Source organism: Narcine bancroftii, chromosome 13 (assembly GCF_036971445.1).
Source record: "Narcine bancroftii isolate sNarBan1 chromosome 13, sNarBan1.hap1, whole genome shotgun sequence".
NCBI lineage: Eukaryota > Metazoa > Chordata > Chondrichthyes > Torpediniformes > Narcinidae > Narcine > Narcine bancroftii.
In genome coordinates this window covers 36,751,042-36,772,649 of record NC_091481.1, presented here as the reverse complement: position 1 = coordinate 36,772,649, position 21,608 = coordinate 36,751,042, and the positions used below count along the sequence as shown (strand labels likewise).

Sequence of the window (21,608 nt, the reverse complement as noted above, 5' to 3'; positions counted from 1 at the left end):
AATCATATCTATCATGTTGACTTAATCTCTGTAAATGAATAGAAGATATAAATAAAAACTGTAAATCTGGAACTAACCTGGTGGCACGGTTAGTGTAGGGGTTAACGCAATGCTACTACAATGTTATCAACCCAGGTTTGAATCTGGTGCTGTGTGAAAGGAGTTTGTACATTCTGTGTGGGTTTCCTTCGAGTGTTTCCGTTTCCTCCCTCCCTTCAAAAACGTATGGGGATTGAAGATTATTTGAGGAATTTGGTTGGCATGGGCTCGTGGACCACAAGGATCTGTTGCTGTGCTGTATGCTTAAGTGAAAAACTACTCAATAGATTGTGCAGCATCTTTAGTTTCAAATAGTTTCAAATCGATATCCTTTCATCGGTCCTCATTCTATGTATTTCTTTATACTTATTCCAGTAAGATTTAAAAAATAACAATTACTGGTACCTGTAAATGCCAAGGTTTAAAATTTGCTACAGTTGGGTGGATTATCAGTAACTAGATTAATAAATAAAGAAAATAAAATGTTGCAAACTTCATTGCATATAATTCTATCCATTTGAAATTTGATAGGATTTCCGGGATTCAGTGATCCAAGCTTCACGACAATATGGAAAACAAGTGATTGACGATAAGACCTTGAACCAGATCTTATACTACCTGCCACAGCTGTACGAGCTGAACCGGGGCTTGCTTCGAGAGCTGGAAGAGAGAATGGCTCATTGGTATTGAATTTTTTTCTGGCAATGCATTCAATACTAATAAAATCTATTCCTTAAGCTTGGAGGGAAATCACTTGGAAGTGATGTTCAGTAAAATTGGAAATAACATGAAAAACCAAAACCTAGAACATTCATCATTAACCATTGAGGGGTGTTAATGGTGCACTATTTGAAATGGCTAGATGGCATTGTTCTTGCCCAAGGTTCAGAGTTCACCACAATCCAAAGTAATGATGATTCCCTGACAATTCATTTGACTGATTTGGAGAGGAAAATGTATTCATAAAGCGTCTGAAGCCTGCACTGGATAATTGTCTGCAATATGAGCTTGTTCATAACCTTCAAAAACTTCACTAAATGTATGACTAGATACAACACCCTAAGTACATTATCTCCCATAAACCAACACTGATGTATCATGAATTAACACAGAATAATCATTAAGTGGAAAGTTAATTTCATGGAGTCATAACTCCAGAATGGTTTAAGTTAGTCCATCTCTGATCTCTAAGCTGCAACTGGCAATTGTACCTTAAACTTTCAGCCTTTGTGGCTGAAGTTGCCCTTATTGAGATTTTATTCGCTAACGCTGTGCATTATTTGATTTTGTTTGCTTGGACAATGTCCTACTTCTGGATAGATTAAGAATCGAATATCAGAAGTCCCAGCATTTGAAATGTATTGGGGAATTGTGCAGATATCTTGTATATTCTTATTCTGCAGTCGAACATTATTCTTATTTGATTTTGAGAACTCCGTAGAATTACAATTTTCCCTCTTAAGTACACTCTGCCTCTAGTTCTATGGAAGATAACTAAGCATGGAGTGCTGCATGTTTTTTTCCAGAAGGAAAGATGCTGTAACTAGTCACTGAGCTGAAAACGTGAAACTTTTCTGAAAGTAAATGAGTTTAAATGACTATAATTCCTGGGATTTGCATGCAATTTCCCAAAATAGGTAATTTCTCAATCCTAGAAATAAGCAGTCACATACCATGGAAACAGGCCTTTTTACCCACACTGTGTGTGCCAACCATCAAAAACACTAATCCAATTTAATATCCCACGTTCGCATTTCTCCTGAAAGATCGCGGCACACATATCTGTCCTGCTAACCCAGGTGTTCAAACTGCTGGCAAACGAAATTAGGTCATTTTGCAGGGAGATCAGCACATGGCCGGACTGGGCCATCACAGTGCTTCAAGACTGCTTTGACACTGTGGACTGGAGCTGTTTCAGGGAGGTGACCACCTATAATGGTCATATAAACATAGAGGACTACATGAGCTTGGTGAATGGCTACATCAGCAAGTGCATTGAGGATGCCACTAACATCAAATGCTTCACAACTAGAGATAACCAGAAACTATGGTTGGATGCAGAGCACCGGGGCCCTTCTCAGAACTTGTGTTCAGGACAAGGGATAGGATGGCACTAAGATCAGTCAGTGTTGAACTCTCCCATGCAATCAAGAAGACAAAACGAGAACACAGGAGATCCACAGACAGCTGTGTGACACCGGTGACATAAGGCGCATTTGGCAAGGGATCAAGACATTAACGGATCACAAGTCAACCTTGTGAATTAAGGACATTTACGCCTCCCTTCCGTTCACACTGAACACCTTTTATGGTCGGTTTGATGAGAAGAACAGGATGATGCCAAAGAAAGCATTGTGTCTCCCTGTTGAACGGGTCCCCCGCATAGCCGCAGCCGAGATGAGGAGTAATCCTATCCAAGGTGAACCCAAACAAGGCAGTGGGACCAGCCAACTTACCTGGTCGGGTACTGAACCACTGCGCAGACCAATTGATGGAGTTCTTCATGGACATCTTCAAAACATCACTGCAGCAGCCAATCGTTCCCACAGGGTTCAAGAGAGCCACCATCATCCCAGTCCCCAAGAGGGTGACAATAACAGGCATCAATGACTACATCCCTGTGCCACTGACCTCCACCATTATGAAATGCTTTGAGTGTCTGGTAATGGGATGCATCAAAGCACACCTCCCAGGGACACTGACTGGATCCATTTCAATTTGCCTATTGAAGAAACTGTTCCACAGATGATGCTATAGCATTTTTGCTTCACTCTGACCTGGCCTACCTGGAAAACAATGCCTCATACTCCAGGCTGCTGCTCATTGGCTTGAATTTGGTGTTTAATACGATCATTGCGCAGGGACAGGTGGAGAAGCTGTCCTTGCTGGCACTCAACACCCTTTTCTGTAACTGGATCCTGGACTTCCTAACACAAAGACCACAGTGTGACTGGGTCGGTAGCAGAATATCAAGCACTGTCACGCTGAGCATTGGAGTACCTCAGGGCTGTGTGCTCAGCCCACTCCTGTTCATGCTACTGACCCACGACTGCATCGCCAGATCCAGCTCTCAAGTGTCATCGTTTGCAGAGAGTCACACTGCAGAGAGCAGGAGGAAAATCTTGTGAAATGGTGCAAGAGTAACAACCTGAGTCTCAACGTGGACAAGGTGAAGGAGATGATTGTGGACTTCAGGAGGGCCAGGAACGACCACCCTCCACTGCACATCAACAACTCAGTAGTTGAAAGAGTAGAGAGCACCAAGTTCCTTGGAGTTTACTTAACTAGTGACCTATCGTGGACGCACAACATCTTCTCATTTGTCAGGAAGGCGCAACAGTGACTACATTTCCTAAGAAAACTGAAGTGAGCAAGGCTACCAACCACCATTATCTCAACCTTCTATCAGATCTCTAATGAGGGCGTCCTGACCTGCTGCATCACAGTGTGATATGGTTGCTGCAGAGAAATGAATCGGACATCATCCACAATACCATAAGAATGACAGAGAGGATCATTGGAGTCTCCATTGACGTGATCTAGCAGGAGTGTAGTCTGAAGAGGGTGCACAGAATCATTGAGGACCCCTTTAACCTTGCATACAGAGGTTCAGGAGAATCCGAACCAGTACATCAGTCTAACGCTGAATGACCAAAGGAACTGCTCACACTAACCATCTAGGACACTCATTTGTACAAAACAATATTTTATTTTACTTTTGTAGATATAATACTTGTCCAGCATATGTTATTATTTGTATGTGTATCTCTGGTTGTATGTCTGCTTGTTTTTTTACAGTGAGGACTGGAGAACACTGTTTCATCGATTTGTACTTGTACAATGTGATGACAATAAACTTGACTCTACATGCTATGAGAAATTTACAGTGGCCAGTTAACCTCCTAACCTGCACATCTTTGGGACGTAAGAGGGATCAGGAGGAAATCTGTACCATCATTGGAAGTATGTGCAAACTCCAAACAGTGTGTAACACAAAAGTTTGCAGATACTGTGATTGGGCCCTTGAAGGCGGCGGCAGAGGCGGATCTTAACTTGTGGACTTACCTTTCAGGCGGCAGCCCTAAAAGGCTGCTTGCAGAATTGCTCGTAGCACCTCCGGATCAGATACGGCATAGCAATGGTCGACTTCCCTACCCATAATCCCCCATGCAGGTGGAACCACTCTGTGTTTCCCACAACAGTTCCAGCTACGTTTTGAGCTGCAGAGAGTGGCCCCAGTGCAGGAGCAGCCAGCCTGGCTGTGACAGCCGGCACCGGCCGCCCCCGACATCCCCTGCTGGCTGCGCCTGCCCCGATAGCCCCCGCCGACCTCCCCTCCCCAGTTGGGTGGGATCTCTCAGGCAGCGGGGCAGTGAGGGGCTGTCAGGCAGCAGGGTAGTGGGGGGCTGTAGGGCAGCAGGGCAGTGGGGGGCAGTCAGGTAGCGGGGAGTTTGGTCGCTGGCTAATGTAGTTCCCTAATTATCCCTCCTGGAGGAGGGTTGGCATCGAAGCCTCAGAGGTGCTTCTGCTGCACTCAGATGAGTACATCTTTAGCCGCAAGGGGAGAGATTATGCAACTTTACACTGGGTGTTCAGGCCACCTGAAAGGACCTATTGAATGGATTATTGGAGCTGGGAAGCAGCAGCTCTTCCATCTGCACCTTTGTAACCTTTCTGTTGCATGCATGTATTAGTTTGGATAGTGCTGACATCCAAAGCATGATCTGAGCAGAGTGTGAGTAACAAACTTTACTACTCTGCAATGTTAAATCTGAGTTCAGTCTAACTATCTGTCTTTTTATGACAAAAAGTGGGGGGTTGAATATTAAGTTTGGAACATAGAACATTACAGCACAGTACAAGCCCTTCGGATCACAATGTTTTGCCGACCTATATATACCTAGCGTAAAAAATCGAAACCCTCCCTACCTCTTAATGCTCTGTTTTTCTTCCATCCATTTACCTATCCAAGAGTCTCTTAAATCCCGCTATTGTTTCAGTCTTCAGTACCGCCCCGGAGGAGTCCCTCAACTCTCTCAAGTAAATTTTCCTCCCTTCAACTTTGTACAGATGCCCTCTGGTGTTTGCTACTCCCACCCTGGGAAAAAGGCGCTGGCTGTCTATGCCTTTCATAATCTTGTCAACCTCTATTAAATCACCTCTCATGCTTCTTTGCTTTAAAGAGAGAAGCCCTAGCTCTGCTAACCGTGCATCATAAAACATGTTCTCCAATACAGGCAACATCCTAGTAAATAATCTCTGCACCCTCTAAATAGCTTCCACATCCTTCCTGTAGTGGGGTGACCAGAACTAAACACAATATTCCAAATGTGACCTCACTAGAGATTTATCAAGCTACAGTTTTTTTTCAATGTTGAGTGTTGAAATTGGCTGACTCAAAATGTACAAAAGATTAAAATTGTTATCTTTTTAGATTGTGGAGCATCTTAATTGTGGGGATTAAAGATAAAATTTCACTTCATATATCCCAATACAAGTCAGTCTCTTTATCACTAATTTTGACTTGCTTTTAAAAATCTGGGTTTTGTTTATTCTACCTTAAAAATATAATTATTTGTGTCAATAGGGATAAATATCAGAGAATAGCTGATATCTTCATGGAGAAAGGACCATATCTTAAAATGTATTCAACGTATATCAAAGAGTTTGACAAGAACATTTGTTTGTTGGATGAACAATGTAAGAAGAATCCCACCTTTGGTGCCGTAGTCAGAGATTTTGAGGTAAAATATATTCTTTAAACCAACGTCAACTTTTAACACTTTGCTGCTATGGGTAGACAGGATGCTTGTGAAGACTTGATATTTCTCCAGTGCCTCCAGTCATGCTCAAATGACTTTACAGCTATCATTAACTGCTTTATGAATGTTGTCATGTGTAAAATGTAAGCGTTGATTTCTTTTAGATGAGCCCTCGCTGTGCAAACTTGGCACTCAAGCATTACCTGTTAAAACCTGTCCAAAGAATTCCACAGTACAAGCTGCTTCTGACAGGTAGTACAAGCTCCTATTCCTGAAGTATCTGTATTAATGACTTAACATTTGAATTTTTTGCATTTTGATGGGTCTACTTTGAGAAAGCATCCATTAGGCATTAGTTAACATGTACCATGAAATAATTTTGTGCAATAATTTTAAGTTTCCTGTATGTATAGCTATTTGATCTTGCTGAAAGACAGCAGGAAACATTCTTATGGCGTAGTTTGGTCAAGCACCATAATTTTGTGCACCAGGATAATCTGGGGTGAACATTCGATCATTTATTTGTTGCGTATGAAAGTTTATTGTGGAGCATTAGTGATTATTGGAAATTGACTTTCAAAGTCATAGCTTTCCATATTATAAGGTAAGCAAGAATGATGAATAATAGAAATTTGAAAATAGAATTGATCTCTAAATTATGAAGTAGACAGAACTTCTAAGTGTCACTTTTCATGCAGTTTGTGATGAATCCACTTACTGTGCACACAATTTTGCATTCGTTATGAAGTGTTGTTTATTTTATCGTGCTTTACAATAGATACAGATATAGTGATTCGCGCAGCTCTTTTACAACGCTAGCGATTGGGACTGGGGTTCAAGTCCCGTGCTGTCTGTAAGGAGTTTGTATGTTCTCCCTGTGTCTACCTGGGTTTTCCCCTGGCAGCTCCAGTTTCCTCCCACTGTGAAAAACATTCCGGATATGTAAGTTAATTGGGTGTAAATTGGGCGGCACGAACTCATGGGCCAAAATAGCCTGTTACTGTACTGTATGTCTAAAATTAATAAATGATTCAATTTATTTTGCAATATTTATTTTCTCGACATTCAAGGTGCATCTTATTAGCATAAGGAAGCATTTGAAACTTTGTTTTTCCTTTTTTGTGAAAAACAGCCAAGAGCATTGGCACCTTCTCAGATGTCATGAATATATTATCTGAAATGCTATCATGCTGTGATCTCTACAACTGAGAGGCATCCTGCATATTAAAGAATGCCTAACACTTTACAATAATTGTCTAAAAAATTGACAGGTAAAGTTAACATGGTAATGTTAACATGGTAACAATGAGATAGACAACAGACTCGCCAAGGCAAATAGAGCCTTTGGAAGACTACACAAAAGAGTCTGGAAAAACAACCAACTGAAAAACCTCACAAAGATAAGCGTATAACAGAGCCGTTGACATACCCACACTCCTGTTCGGCTCCGAATCATGGGTCCTCTACTGGCATCACCTACGGCTCCTAGAACGCTTCCACCAGCGTTGTCTCCGCTCCATCCTCAACCTTCATTGGAGCGCTTTCATCCCTAACGTCGAAGTACTCGAGATGGCAGAGGTCGACAGCATCGAGACCACGCTGCTGAAGATCCAGCTGCGCTGGGTGGGTCACGTCTCCAGAATGGAGGACCATCGCCTTCCCAAGATCGTGTTATATGGCGAGCTCTCCACTGGCCACCGTGACAGAGGTGCACCAAAGAAAAGGTACAAGGACTGCCTAAAGAAATCTCTTGGTGCCTGTCACATTGACCACCGCCAGTGGGCTGATATCGCCTCAAACTGTGCATCTTGGCGCCTCACAGTTTGGCGGGCAGCAACCTCCTTTGAAGAAGACCGCAGAGCCCACCTCACTGACAAAAGGCAAAGGAGGAAAAACCCAACCCCAACCAACCAATTTTCCCCTGCAACCGCTGCAACCGTGTCTGCCTGTCCCGCATCGGACTTGTCAGCCACAAACGAGCCTGCAGCTGACGTGGACATTTACCCCCTCCATAAATCTTCGTCTGCGAAGCCAAGCCAAAGAAAGAAAGAAATATCATGTTCTAAGTTGGTGATTAGATTAACTGTGAAGGGTATGGTTGGCTGGTTGCCCAGTTACTGAAGAGCATTGCATCAAAACAACCTTGCACTCAATAGGCACTTTCAGGTGGCCAATTGACCCGTTGGTAAAGCCACATAGTTTGGCAAAATGCGGCTGTGGGAAGGCCACGTGAATATGCAGAAGGCGCCTGCAAGGCGAGTTTGGTAACCCTCCTCCGAGAGGGATAATTCCCGCAGCACAGTGGCCTCCCCAGCCATCTGATTGCAGCTGCCTAACGCTGGCCGCTCTAGCCTCCTCTCCTGCTGGCCGCTCCAGCCCCCATACTCACCCACCATCCGCTCCAGTGGCCAGTGCTGCGCTTTCAACTCTGCCACTTGAACTGCAATTTAAAGGACTGCTTCTGCTTCTTCAGGCACATTCTTAGCAGAGAATGCACCTAAAAAAGCCTAATGTCACCAAAACTAAGGAGCTGATTGTTGACTTCAGAAAAGGAAAGCCAGAGATGTACAATCCAGTGATCTTTGGGGGATCAGAGATGGAGATGGAGGGGGGTGAGTACATTTATGTTCTTGGGGGATCTTTCCTGGACCCAACACACCAATGGCATCGTGAAGAAAGCACACCAGCACCTCTACTTCCTCGGGAGTTTGCAGAGGTTTGGTATGACACCAGAAACCCTGGCAAATTTCTACAGAGGTGTAGTGGAAAGTGTGCTGACCGGCTGCATCATGGTCTGGTCTGGGTAAACCAATACTCCTGAACATAAAGCTTTCCAGAATGTAATGGACACAGCCTAGGAGATCACAGGCAAAATCCTCCCCACTATTGAGAATAGCTACAGGAAACGCTGCCATTGGAGAGCAGCAGCAAACATCAAGGACCCACACCACCCAGCACACACTCTGTTCTCGCTGTTGCCATCAGGCAAGAGGTATAGGTACACAAGACTCACACCACCAGGTTCCAGAACAGCTGCTGCCCCTTCACCATCAGACTCCTCAATGACGAACTCAATCAGAGACTCATTTAAAGGCTCTTGTGCACTTTTGATTTTCTTTTGTTCTCTCTGTATTGCACAGTCAGTTTGTTTACATTCATTATCTGTTTACAATTCTTCTATTTGTTTACATATTTACACTGTATACAGTTTAATTTTTGCACTACTAATTAGGGGTAATTCTGCCATCCCCACAGGAAAACTCTCAAGGTTGTTCGTGATGTCATGTATGTACTCTGACAAGAAATCTGAATCTGGTTTTCCTTGGTAACTGATGCCAACTCAAACTGACTGCAGATGCTGATCATCTCCTGACAAATCATGTGCCTGAACAGAACCCGATGACGTCATCCATGTACAGGGAGGCCTTGATCTGTGAGCCTCCACTGCCAGGGAACATTACTCCTCTCTGATGGATTCAGCACAAAAATAGAATTGGGGATTGTGAACAACCTTGCCTAACTCCAGACTTGATGGGAAAGCTTTTCCCATCCATTGATTTGCATTACAGATGTCCATGTAGAGCTGTTTAATCCAATTTCAGATTCCCTTCCCAAAATCCATTTAGTAGAGCACATCCATCGTGGATGTGTGTGATATCTGGTCAAAAGCTTTCTCTTGGTTTAAGCTGACCAGGCAGGCATCCATCTCCCCTATCCTGCACTTAGACGATAATATCCCTGAACAATGCAAAGCTATCAGAGATCTTCCTGCCCAGAACCGTGTAGGTCTGGATGGATCATCTGGCCCACGGCAGACTTGATTCAATTTCAACGATCTTGGACAGGATTTTGTAGTCGACATTTAACAATGATATGGATCTCCAAAATATCCTCCTCCTACCCCTTCAGTTTGAAAATGAGGGTGATTATACCCTTTCTTATGGAGTCTAACAATCTTCCTGCCAAGAGCACAGCATTGTATATTTTCAGCAGGTCCAGGCCCACCCAGTTGCACAGAGCCGTGTACAACTCTGCTTTTGCTTCAGGGAGTCTTAGTTGACCCGAAGGAATAGATGGAATCCATCAACTCCTCCAGGTTAATTGGCTCATCCAGACATTCCCACTTGCTATCAACTAAGACGTCCATAATTTAGAACAGGAAGCTTTGGGAAGCCTTTCAGTCTACTTCAGCATAAAGATTACCTGACGGTGCTGGAATCAGGTTTGGAGGGGCTGAGGCATGCAAGAGAAATTGGTCAAAGCAGAACGCAAAAGTTCACCAGAAGCTGATCTGTGGGTGTTCCCTGTCAATAACTGGGAAGAACCTGATCATCAAGCTATTGATTGCTAAGGAATGGCGCAGGTCTGGCCCATCTCCCGCACCTTTGACCTATTGGTTATCAAAGTGGTTTTCCAGTTCATGTGGCGATCGAATATGGAAAAGGTCTAAACGGTCACTATGTACAAATCACCAAACGGTGATGACCACCTTCTTGTGTGGCTGCATCAGGCTGTACATGGAACCAAAGTATGAACGCACCAAGTGCTGCTGTGTGCTGAGGTTCTACCTGTCCCAGGTGCTGTGAAGGATGAGCCTGGCCCCATTTCCATGCAATGTCCCAGTCAGCAGGACTTTGCCACACCACTTATCCTTCATGAAAAAGTTTTTCTGAAGCAACACTTTGAGCATAAGACTATCAGGCCAGTGGTCAATGCAGAACGTCCTGCAGACAATAAGAGGATTTGATGGACGAAGTGGGTGGCAGAGCGGCCAGGTCATCTAGTGGAATGCCTCATCAATGTTCACAAACAAGTACCATGAATTGGCCTGGCTGGCAGTGAGTTCCTGTACAACCAGAGCATCACCCATTACACTTGTTGAGATGGCTATGGTGGAGTGGAGACGGTTGCCCACCTCTTTGCTGAAGGCAAATTCACAAAAGAGTTTGTGGAGAAGGATGCAAGGATTCTTGTCACGGTTAATTCCCAGCAGCAATGTGACACTGGACTCTAATTTGTGGGCTGTTCCTAGAGATGAGGGTCATTCATCCAGAACTGCTGGAAGACATGGTGAATGGCGGACTTTTGTCTGTCCGAATCCTGTTGGTCTTTCAACTCACTAAGATATTGGTGAGGGAATGCTGCCAACTGGCACATACCAGGCTGTAGGAGTATGTGCTGAGGGACTCACTGAGGCTTAGTACAGCCATCTTGAGGGTGTTGTGGGGAAAGACCACAGTGTAGTCCTGCAATTACTGGGCATTGTGGGGCTGAGACCAAGGGGTAATCCCTCAAACATCAAAGGGGGAGAAAAGGCAAGGTGCCACAGTGGGGTGGAAATGATGTATTTAGAGAGCAAATGATTGTTGGGAATTTATAGATATGGCCAACATGGGTGTGATAAAACTTTGAGTGGTTTTATTTTTTGCAAATAATTTATTGTGAAAAAAATATTAGTTTTGAAAAAAAATGGTTCTCAGTTGGTCTGAATCAAAATATTTTATTCAATAGGAACACCCAACATTTGATTTCTGCTATCCAGTTCTTCTTATCTGTTAGATCATAGAACATTCCAGTACAGTACAGGCACTTCAACTCTCGATGTTGTGCTGACCCATATGTTCCTTAAAAAAAAAGTACAAAACTCTCCTTACTCTGTAACTCTCTATTTTTCTTCCATCCACGTGCCTGTCCAAGAGTCTCTTAAATGCCCCTAATGGTTCAGCCTCCGCCACCACCCCTGGCAAGACATTCAACTGTTCTTGTCAGCCAATCTAAATATTTGGATTGAAAATAAGATGGGGAATGGTGATCAGTGAAGTTGCACTTTAGTATGAAACAAGGTCATGGCATTCTGCCAACACTTGCCCAAAGGAATGAGTAAAGAATCGCTTGGTGAGATAACAGTTGCTAATTTGGCAGTTCCTTAGCCACCAAGTTCATCTCTCTCCCTTCCAACTGTTCATGGTGTCATATTTATTTCTGAGTTAAGCAATAGACCACTCATTCATACCATCAATATTTTCTCTTTTTCGGCTTCAATCTCTCCTGCTAAAACTTTTGTTTCTATCAGAGTTGTCTCTGGATCTGACTACAATGCATTCTTGACCAATTTCCTTTATTCCAGTATCATTAATTGAAATTATTCAAAGCAATGTTTACTGCCAACCATACTGTACTAATCCTATTTGTAAGACCTGGTCTGTAGTCCTCTGTATGCTGTGTTTTGATACTCATCTGGATACACAAACATTGTGAAGTAAAGCATTAATCCAATCAGAATTTATTGTCATGACCAAGTCACAAAATTCATTGTTTTTTTGGCAGAATCACAATGCAAACATTCACATAAACCACCTTACAAAAATAAATAACTAAAAAGAGTGCACGAAAAGTCAAAGTAAGGTAGTGTCTTTGGTCCATTGATCATATCAGCATCTGATGGCAGCGGGGAAGAATCTGTCCTTTTGCCACTGAGTGTTAATCTTTAGACTCCTCTGGTAGCAGAAGAATGAAGAGGGCGGTAGGGGTCCTTTTTTTTTATTTCTTTCTACATGGATCTACTTCCAAATATTGAGGAGATGATGTAATACTGGAGAACTTCTATATTGTACTAATTTTTCATCCCATTTATATAATATGTGTTCAGGTATCTTTTCCCCTATTTTATCTAATTCTAATCTCGTCAATCTGGCTTTTCCCTTGTTTGATAAAAATCTGATAGGTATCTTAATTGTGCGGCTCTATAATAATTTTTAAAGTTTGGCAGTTGTAAGCCTCCTTGTTTATACCATTCTGTTAATTTATCTAGTGCTATCCTCGGTTTCCCCCCTCTCCATAAAAATTTCCTTATTATTTTCTTTAACTCCTTGAAGAATTTCTCTGTCAGTTGTATTGGCAATGCCTGAAATAAGTATAATATCCTTGGAAAAATGTTCATTTTAATACAGTTTATCCTTCCTATTAGTGTTAGTGGTAAATCTTTCCAATGCTCTAAATCGTCCTGTAATTTTTTCATTAGTGGATAATAATTGAGTTTATATAGTTGGCCGAGATTTTTGTTTATTTGTACACCTAGGTATCTTATTGCTTGCATTTGCCATCTAAATGGTGATTCCTTCTTAAATTTTGAGAAATCCGCATTATTCATAGGCATTGCTTCACTTTTATTTACGTTTATCTTGTAACCCGACACTTCTCCATATTCCTTCAATTTCTTATATAATTCTTTTATTGATAGTTCTGGTTCTGTTAAGTACACTATAACATCATCCGCAAATAAACTGATTTTATATTCCTTGTCTTTTATTTTTATTCCTTTTATATTATTATCTGTTCTTATAAATTCTGCTAGTGGTTCTATAGCTAACGCAAACAATAAAGGTGATAGTGGCCATCCCTGTCGTGTTGACCTGCTTAAGTTAAATTGTTTTGATACATGTCCATTTACTGTCACTTTCGCTAATGGTCTCTTATATAATGCTTTAATCCAATTAATATACTTCTCCGGTAAACTGAATTTTTGCAATACTTTGAACAAATAATTCGATTCTACTCTGTCGAAGGCCTTCTCTGCGTCTAAAGCAACTGCTACTGTTGGTGCTTTATTCCCTTCTACTGCATGAATTAAGTTAATAAATTTACAAATATTGTCTGTGTGCGTCTTTTTTTGATAAATCCATTTTTGTCTAGATTTACCATTTTAGGTACATAATCTGCTAATCTGTTTGCTAATAATTTAGCTATTATCTTATAATCTGTGTTAAGTAAAGATATTGGTCTATATGACGCTGGTGTGAGTGGATCTTTCCCTTGCTTTAGTATTACTGTAATTATTGCTGTTTTACATGAATCTGCGTTTTATCAATCTGGTTGATTACTTCCAGGAGGGGTGGAATTAATAAGTCTTTAAATGTTTTATAGAATTCTATTGGGAATCCATCCTCTCCTGGTGTCTTATTATTTGGTAATTTTTTTATTATCTCTTGTATTTCTACTATTCCAAATGGCTCTGTTAATTTATTTTGTTCCTCTATTTGTAGTTTTGGTAGTTCAATTTTAGTTAGAAATTCATCTATTTTCCCTTCTTTCCCTTCGTTTTCAGTTCGGTATAATTGTTCATAGAATTCTCTAAAGTTTTCCTTAATTTCTTTTGGATTATATGTAATTTGTTTGTCTTTTTTCCTTGATGCCAATACCATTTTCTTAGCTTGTTCTGTCTTAAGCTGCCATGCTAGGATTTTGTGCGTTTTTTCACCTGGTTCATAATATTTCTGTTTTGTCTTCATTATATTTTTCTCCACCTTATATGTTTGTAGTGTTTCATATTTTATTTTTTTATCCGCCAATTCTCTTCTTTTAGTAATATCTTCCTTCATTACTAATTCTTTTTCTATATTTACTATTTCCCTTTCCAACTGCTCTGTTTCCTGATTATAGTCCTTCTTCATCTTGGTTACATAACTTATTATTTGCCCTCTAATGAATGCTTTCATTGCATCCCATAGTATAAACTTATCTTCCACTGATTCCGTATTTATTTCAAAATACATTTTAATTTGTTTTTCAATAAATTCTCTAAAATCCTGCCTTTTCAGTAACATGGGGTTTAATCTCCATCTATACATTCTTGGAGGGATGTCCTCTAACTTTACTGTCAATATTAAGGGTGAATGGTCCGATAGTATTCTAGCTTTATATTCTGTTGTTCTTACTCTATCTTGCATACGAGCTGATAACAAAAATAGGTTTATTCTTGAGTATGTTTTATGTCTAGCCAAGTAATATGAATATTCCTTTTCCTTTGGGTGTTGTTTCCTCCATATATCCAAAAGTTGCATTTCTTCCATCGATTTAATTATAAATTTGGTTACTTTGTTCTTTCTGTTAATTTTTTTCCCAGTTTTGTCCATATTTGAATCCAAATTCAGGTTGAAATCCCCTCCTATTAATATGTTCCCTTGCGTATCTGCTATCTTCAAAAAGATATCTTGCATAAACTTTTGATCTTCTTCGTTAGGTGAATATACATTGAGTAGATTCCAAAACTCCGAATATATCTGACATTTTATCATTACATATCTCCCTCCTGGATCTATTATTTCCTCTTCTATTTTAAATGGCACATTTTTACTAATTAATATAGCTACTCCTCTTGCTTTTGAATTATACGATGCTGCTGTTAATTGTCCTACCCAATCTCTCTTTAATTTCTTATGCTCCAATTCAGTTAAATGTGTTTCTTGCACAAATGCTATATCAATTTTTTCTTTTTTCAGTAAATTTAGCAGTTTCTTCCTTTTAATTTGGTTATGTATTCCATTAATATTTAAAGTCATATAGTTCAACGTAGCCATTTTATACTTTGTTTATCTTCCCTTTCCGTTTCTCCATCATTACCTTTCCTTCTTATCCATTTCTGTTTTCTTGTTTTGAATCCTTTATAAGACAACATTCCTAAAACATCAAACATTTTCCTTATTCTCCTATTTAAAACTTCTTTAGCCCCAATCCCTCCTTCCCCTCCTGAGTTGTCCTTTATCCCTTGTCGGACAACCACATCTCCCCTCTCCATTTGGATTTGCGAATTCACTCGCAAGCGTCAGCTGATTTTGCAGTGACCGTAACACCCCCCCACCCAGCCCCCCCCCAGAAAAGATTTCACTTTTCATATGTGACAAAGGTCACTCTTTTAATTCCCTCCTTATTCCCTCTATTCCTTTTCCTTTCCTTATTAATTCTTGTCTATACTATCTATATTTTCCTCTAAATACGGATACATTCATGTATGCACATTATACATATACACACATATACCTCTTTACCCACATACATATAAATCGTGGTCATTTTTACTCTTATTACATATCTTCGTCTCTCTGGTTGTTTTGTAGTTGTTCTGCAAATTTCCTTGCTTCCTCTGGATCCGAGAATAGTTTTTTTTCCATAAGATCGTTTTCGATGTTTTGAACTCCTTCCTCCTCTTCAGGAGCTCAAAACTTATGTCTTTTTAGTTTGCAGTCTTTTGTACTCTCGTTACACGTCTTCATCTCTCAGTCTATTTTGTAATTGTTCTGCAAATTTTCGTGCTTCCTCTGGATCCGAGAATAGTCTGTTTTGTTGTCCTGGAATAAATATTTTCAATACCGCTGGATGCTTTAGTATAAATTTATACCCTTTCTTCCATAAAATCGCCTTTGCTGTATTGAACTCCTTTCTCTTCTTCAGGAGTTCAAAACTCATATCTGGATAAATGAAGATTTTTTGCCCTTTGTATTCCAGTGGCTTATTGTCCTCTCTTACTTTTTCCATTGTTTTCTCCAGTACCTTTTCTCTTGTAGTATATCTTAGGAATTTTACTAAAACAGATCTTGGCTTTTGTTGTGATTGTGGTTTAAAGGCCAATGCTCTATGTGCCCTTTCTATTTCCATTTCTTGCTGTAGTTCTGGACATCCTAGGATCCTAGGGATCCAATCTTTTATAAACTCTCTCATATTCTTGCCTTCTTCATCTTCCTTAAGGCCCACTATCTTTATGTTATTTCTTCTGTTATAATTTTCCATTATATCTATTTTCTGAGCTAACAGTTCTTGTGTCTCTTTAACTTTTTTATTAGATTCCTCTAATTTCTTTTTTAAGTCCTCTACCTCCATTTCTACTGCTGCTTCTCGTTCTTGCACCTTGTCCATTCTTTTTCCCATTTCTGATAAGGTCATATCTATTTTATTCATTTTCTCTTCTGTATTGTTTATTCTTCTTCTTAAATCATTAAATTCTTGCGCTTGCCATTCTTTAAATGACTCCATGTATTCTTTAATAAGAGAAGGTATATCCTTTATCTTGCCTTTCCCTTCTTCTTCTATTTCACTGTACTCTTCCTCTTCTTCTTCCTCTGGGTTGGCCATCTGTTGTTTCTTTGTTGCCCTTTTCTTCTCTTTCTTGTTTTCGTTGTCTTCTGTGTTCTCCTCTTGCTGCAGGTGTTCTGCAGCTGTCGTTACCGGCTGTGGAGATCGACTCCCCAGCTGGTCACCCCTTCCGTCGGTGTTTTTTTTCATGCGCGGTTGCGCACTTTTACTTGGCTCAGCGAGCCATTTTTGTAGTCCATATTCTACCGACCTGAGGGAGCGGGTTTCTCTCTCCACCGCGGGCCTCTTCGAACAGGTAAGGCCTTTTCCTTCATCTTCCGTTGTCTTCTCTTCCTCTCTTCTTACCGTTGGTTTCGGCTTTTCTTTTTTCGTCGCCATCTTCTTTCCACCTTTATATTCACTTTATTTTGATTTTTATTTTTGTGCCTTTGTGTTTTCCTTTGTTTTTTCTGACTTTTCTGGAGAGGGCTGGAGTTCACCGTCCGGCCACTACTCCATCACGTGACTCCCCCCCGGCGGTAGGGGTCCTTGAGGCGAGAAGCTGCTTTCTTAAGATACCGCCTCTTGTAGATGTCCTCAGTGGAGTGAAGTTTGGTGCCCGTGATACTGCAGGCCAAAGTAACAACCCTCTGGAGTTTTTTCTTGTCCTGAGTGTTGGCACCTCTGTACCAGACAGTGATGCCACCAATTATACTTTGGATAAAAAAAAATTCCTCTTCAGATCCCCTCTAAATCAACCTGTGCCTACGGATTTTAGATGCATCTGCCTTGGGGAAACATATCCCTCTATGCCCTTCATAATTTTATGTACTTCCAATAATCCAAAGAAAATAAATACAGCTTGGTAAACCATCGCTGCAACCTCTCCAGTACTTATTACAATATTAACTTTATCTGTCATTTTTTCAGACAGTTAAAATGAAGTGTTAGGGACTGTTTAATATGCAGGATGTGTCTCAGTTGGATAGCATTTCTAATAATATATTCGTGACATCTAAGAAGGTGCCAATGTTCTTGGCTTTTTCATAATGAAGAAAAAATAAAATGTTGAAAGGACTTGATTTTGTTTCAAACATTTTCTTATGCTAATAAGATGCACCTTGAATGGCGAGAGAAAATAAATAATGCAAAATAAATAATATCTATTTTTAAGCAGAATAAAAATAAACAATACTTCCTACCGAATGGAAAATTGTATGTATGTGGTAAAGCAGGCGTTTCAAAATACTTGATAAGCTATTACAGATAAAGTGACACATGGAAGCTCTGATACAATTTCATTCATTTAGATCAATTCTATTATCAAATTTCAATTATTCATCATTCTTTCTTTACCTTGTAATATGGATAGATTTGACTTTGAAGTTAATTCACAATACATAGAATTCCAGTGGCATCTAACCTTTTTTAAAGAGTGGAGAGTTGTATCGTATCCTCCCTACAGGCAACAAAATCTGTATATCAAAACAAATATGAAATTGTGTATTTACACTTTAAATATTTGGATAACAGGTAAATATAGCATAGCATGAATAGTAAAAATTTGATGCATTGCAAGTTACATTTTCAAAAAAAAGCAGACAGAAAGCTTTCTATGGTCATTTTCACAATAAGTAGCAAAAAAATATTTTAATGTTCCCTAGCGGTTAGCGCACTACTGTTACAGCACCAGTGATTGGGTTCTGGGTTTGAATCCCACGCTGTCTGTAAGGGCGTACATGTCTAAGTGTGTTTTTGCCGGGGTCTCTGGTTTCTTTCCACTGTCAAAATGTATCGGGGGTTGTAGGTCAATTGGGTGTAATTGGGCACCCGGGCTTATGGATTCAAAAGGGCCTGTTACCGTGTTATATGTCTAAATTTAAATTTTAAAAATTGTTCTGCTAATGAAGGTGCAGAGATTTTTGCATTTTCATTAGTGATAGAACAGGTCCTAGGGGACTGGAGAGTGGCTAATTTACCTTTGTTCAAAAAGAGAAAACCGGGATAATTCAGGATATTGTGGGCCAGTAAGCATCTTGACAATGGTAGAGAAAGTATTGGAAAGATTGGACAGAGGTTTACAAAGCATGCAGAGAGATCTGGACCAGCTGGTGGGTTGAAAAATGGCAGATGGAATTTAATGCTGACAAATGTGAGGGGTCACATTTTGGAAGGACAAACGAAAAAAGGACATAACGTGGTAAATGGTCGGGCACTGAGGAGTGAGATAGAACAGAGGGATCTGGGAATACAGATACATAATGTGGGTAGGGTTGTAAAGAAAGCTTTTGGCATATTGGCCTTCATAAATCAAAGTATTGAGTACAAGAGTTGGGATGTTATGCTATGTTAAAGTTGTATAAGACATTGGTGAGGCCAATTTTGGAGTATTGTGTGCATTTTTGGTTGCCTAACTAAAGGAAAGTATCAAAGATAGAATGCAGAGGAGATTTCATAGGACGTTGCCCAGTCTTCAGGAACGATAGAGGTGTTTAAAATTATGATGGGAATTGTCAAAGTAAATGTAGATGGGCTTTTTCCCCTGAGGGTGGGTAAGATTCAAACAAGAGGACATGGGTTAAGGGGGACATGAGGGGGAACTTTTTTTGAATATTTTAATGATGATTTTTCAGTCTCAAACTCAAACAATTATCAACATTATCAGCATTGACAACAATTTACAATTGTCCATTTTATACAGTTTCTGCAAAGATCAGGGTCCTTTTATCTCCCTCCCTCCCCAATCCCTATATTCAACACTAGACATTTAAGTAATCACAATAAAGACATTCACAACAAAGGGACAAAACATATGTCAGGATTTTGTAGGTAGGCACGTAAGGCGGAGCAGCGAGACAAGATGGTCTACCTATAGTCGTGCTCCCATGAATTTTAAATATGGTTGCCAAATATTTTTGAAAGTGTCATATTTTTTCCTCAAGTTATAAGTGATTTTCTCCAGGGGAACACAGCTTTGCATTTCCATGTTCCAGCGCGTATTGCTCAGGCAGGAGTAGGGTTTCCAGGTAACCACTATGCACTTCTGGCCACTGCCAATCCGATCATCACGAATTGAATTTGGAATTTGGACAGCTTCATTGTAAGTCTTATGTCCATTATATTTCTCAACAGGAACAATTCAGGACCCTGTGAGAATTCTCTGCCGATAATTTTTCCTAGGACTTGACCTAGCTCCACCCAAAAGGGCCTCATCTTTGCATTCACAAAGGTTCCTTTCTCAGCGCCGCATCTAAAACATTGATCTGATAATTCTGATTTCGATCTGTTCAATTTTTGTGACGTCAGGTATAGCTGGTACAGAAAATTGTACTGCACCAGCCTGTACTGCACATTGATGGTGGTAGTCATGCTGGCCCAATACTGTTCATCAATCATTATTCTTAAGTCCGACTCCCACCTCTGTCTTGATTTATGAAGGTCTAGTTTGGGTCCTTCCGATGGAGCAGGAAATTCTCTGCTGAGATGAACTTCTGTGTGTTCCCCCTTTGAATCATGGTTTCTATGTCGCTGCATTTTGGTGGGGCCATGGTTGGACCTAATTTGTCCTGTAAAAAAGATCTTACCTGAAAGTAGCAGTGGAACGTCTTGTTTGATAAACCATACTTGTGTCTGAGTTGTTCGAATGACATAAGTTGCCCCTGCTTGTAACACTCCTCTACGCACCTGACGCTGTTCCAACATCAAGTGTCCAGGATCTTGTTACCTACCATTAAAGGTATTAATTATTCAGAGTCAGGGTGTTTTTGGGGACAGCCCCAGTTTGATACCTAAATATTGGTTAATTTTATTCCAAATATTGATGATTTATTTAAATAAAGGCCTGTCTTCTATTCCAGATAACAATTTAGCATCTCATTTATAAATAAAGTCCTCTGCCACCTTCTCACCCATCATGTACAGGCCAACTTATGCCCACGATGGTACATCTCCTCCCTCGAAGAGTGAGGCGATCGTATTTCTTGGAGTCTGGCATTTGTAATCCGCCCAGACTATAATCCCAGGTCAATTTTTCCATAGAGACCCTGGCCACCTTTCCATTCCTTAGGAATATTCTTAACCGCGAGAACATATTTTGGAGGAATCCCCGGGGCAGTGACTGGAAGAGGTACTGAAGCCTCGGCAATGCATTCATTTTAATACAATTGACCCTGCCCACCAGGGTTATTGACAGGGTCATACATCTATTTAAGTCCTCCTTGATTCTTTCAAGTAAGGGGGTATAATTCAACTTGTACAAATTATTCAATATGTTATCTATTCTAACTCCTAGATATTTGATCCCGTTTTGTGGCCACTTTAGATAGATGTTCTGCTGACATTGACTGTAGTCCCCCTTAGTGAGTGGCATAATTTCACTCTTATTCCAATTAACCTTGTAGCCAGAGATCTCCCCATAGTCCTCCAGTGTAGAGCACAGCCTGGACAACGTTTACTGGGACTGTCAGATATGTCAATAAGTCATCTGGGAATAGGTTGATTTTATGTGCTTCCTGGCCTGCTATAAAACCTTTAAGTCTGGATTCTGGCGAATGACTTCGGCTAATGGCTCCATTGCCATCACAAATAGTACTGGAGACAGCGGACATCCTTGTCTACTTGTTCTTGTCAGTGGGAATGCTGGAGAAATTTGTCCGTTGGTCATAACTTTGGCCTTGGGCGCATGATACAGCACCTTTATCCAATTTGTAAAAGTTGACCTAACCCCAATTTTTCCAGCACATTGAATAGAAAATCCCACTCAAGCCTGTCAAATGCCTTCTCTGCATCCAGATCCACAGCCAAACCCCTCTTATTTCTGGGTTGTGGCAGATGCATTATATTCAACAGTGTGTCAATATTGTCTGCTGCCTGTCTCTTTTGCATGAAGTGCTTTTTTTTATTAGTTTTGGCAAATATTTTGTCAGTTTATTCACCTGGGCTTTGGCAAGTATCTTATAATCT

General features: G+C 40.5%; 1 protein-coding gene across 4 annotated transcripts in view; it reads left to right on the top strand.

Moving 5' to 3' along the window:
- The window catches only part of fgd6 (FYVE, RhoGEF and PH domain containing 6), a 150,410-nt gene that overhangs the window by 73,326 nt on the left and 55,476 nt on the right, over nucleotides 1-21,608 (top strand). For all 4 annotated transcript variants that reach the window (XR_011348232.1, XM_069909429.1, XM_069909430.1 and 1 more), the window contains exons 6-8: nucleotides 571-722; nucleotides 5,627-5,783; nucleotides 5,966-6,053. Coding sequence is in view for 3 of the 4 variants with exons in the window: in XM_069909429.1 (XP_069765530.1) it covers nucleotides 571-722; nucleotides 5,627-5,783; nucleotides 5,966-6,053 (397 nt within the window). In the remaining variant the exon portion in view is untranslated. The remainder of the gene's footprint in view (nucleotides 1-570; nucleotides 723-5,626; nucleotides 5,784-5,965; nucleotides 6,054-21,608) is intronic.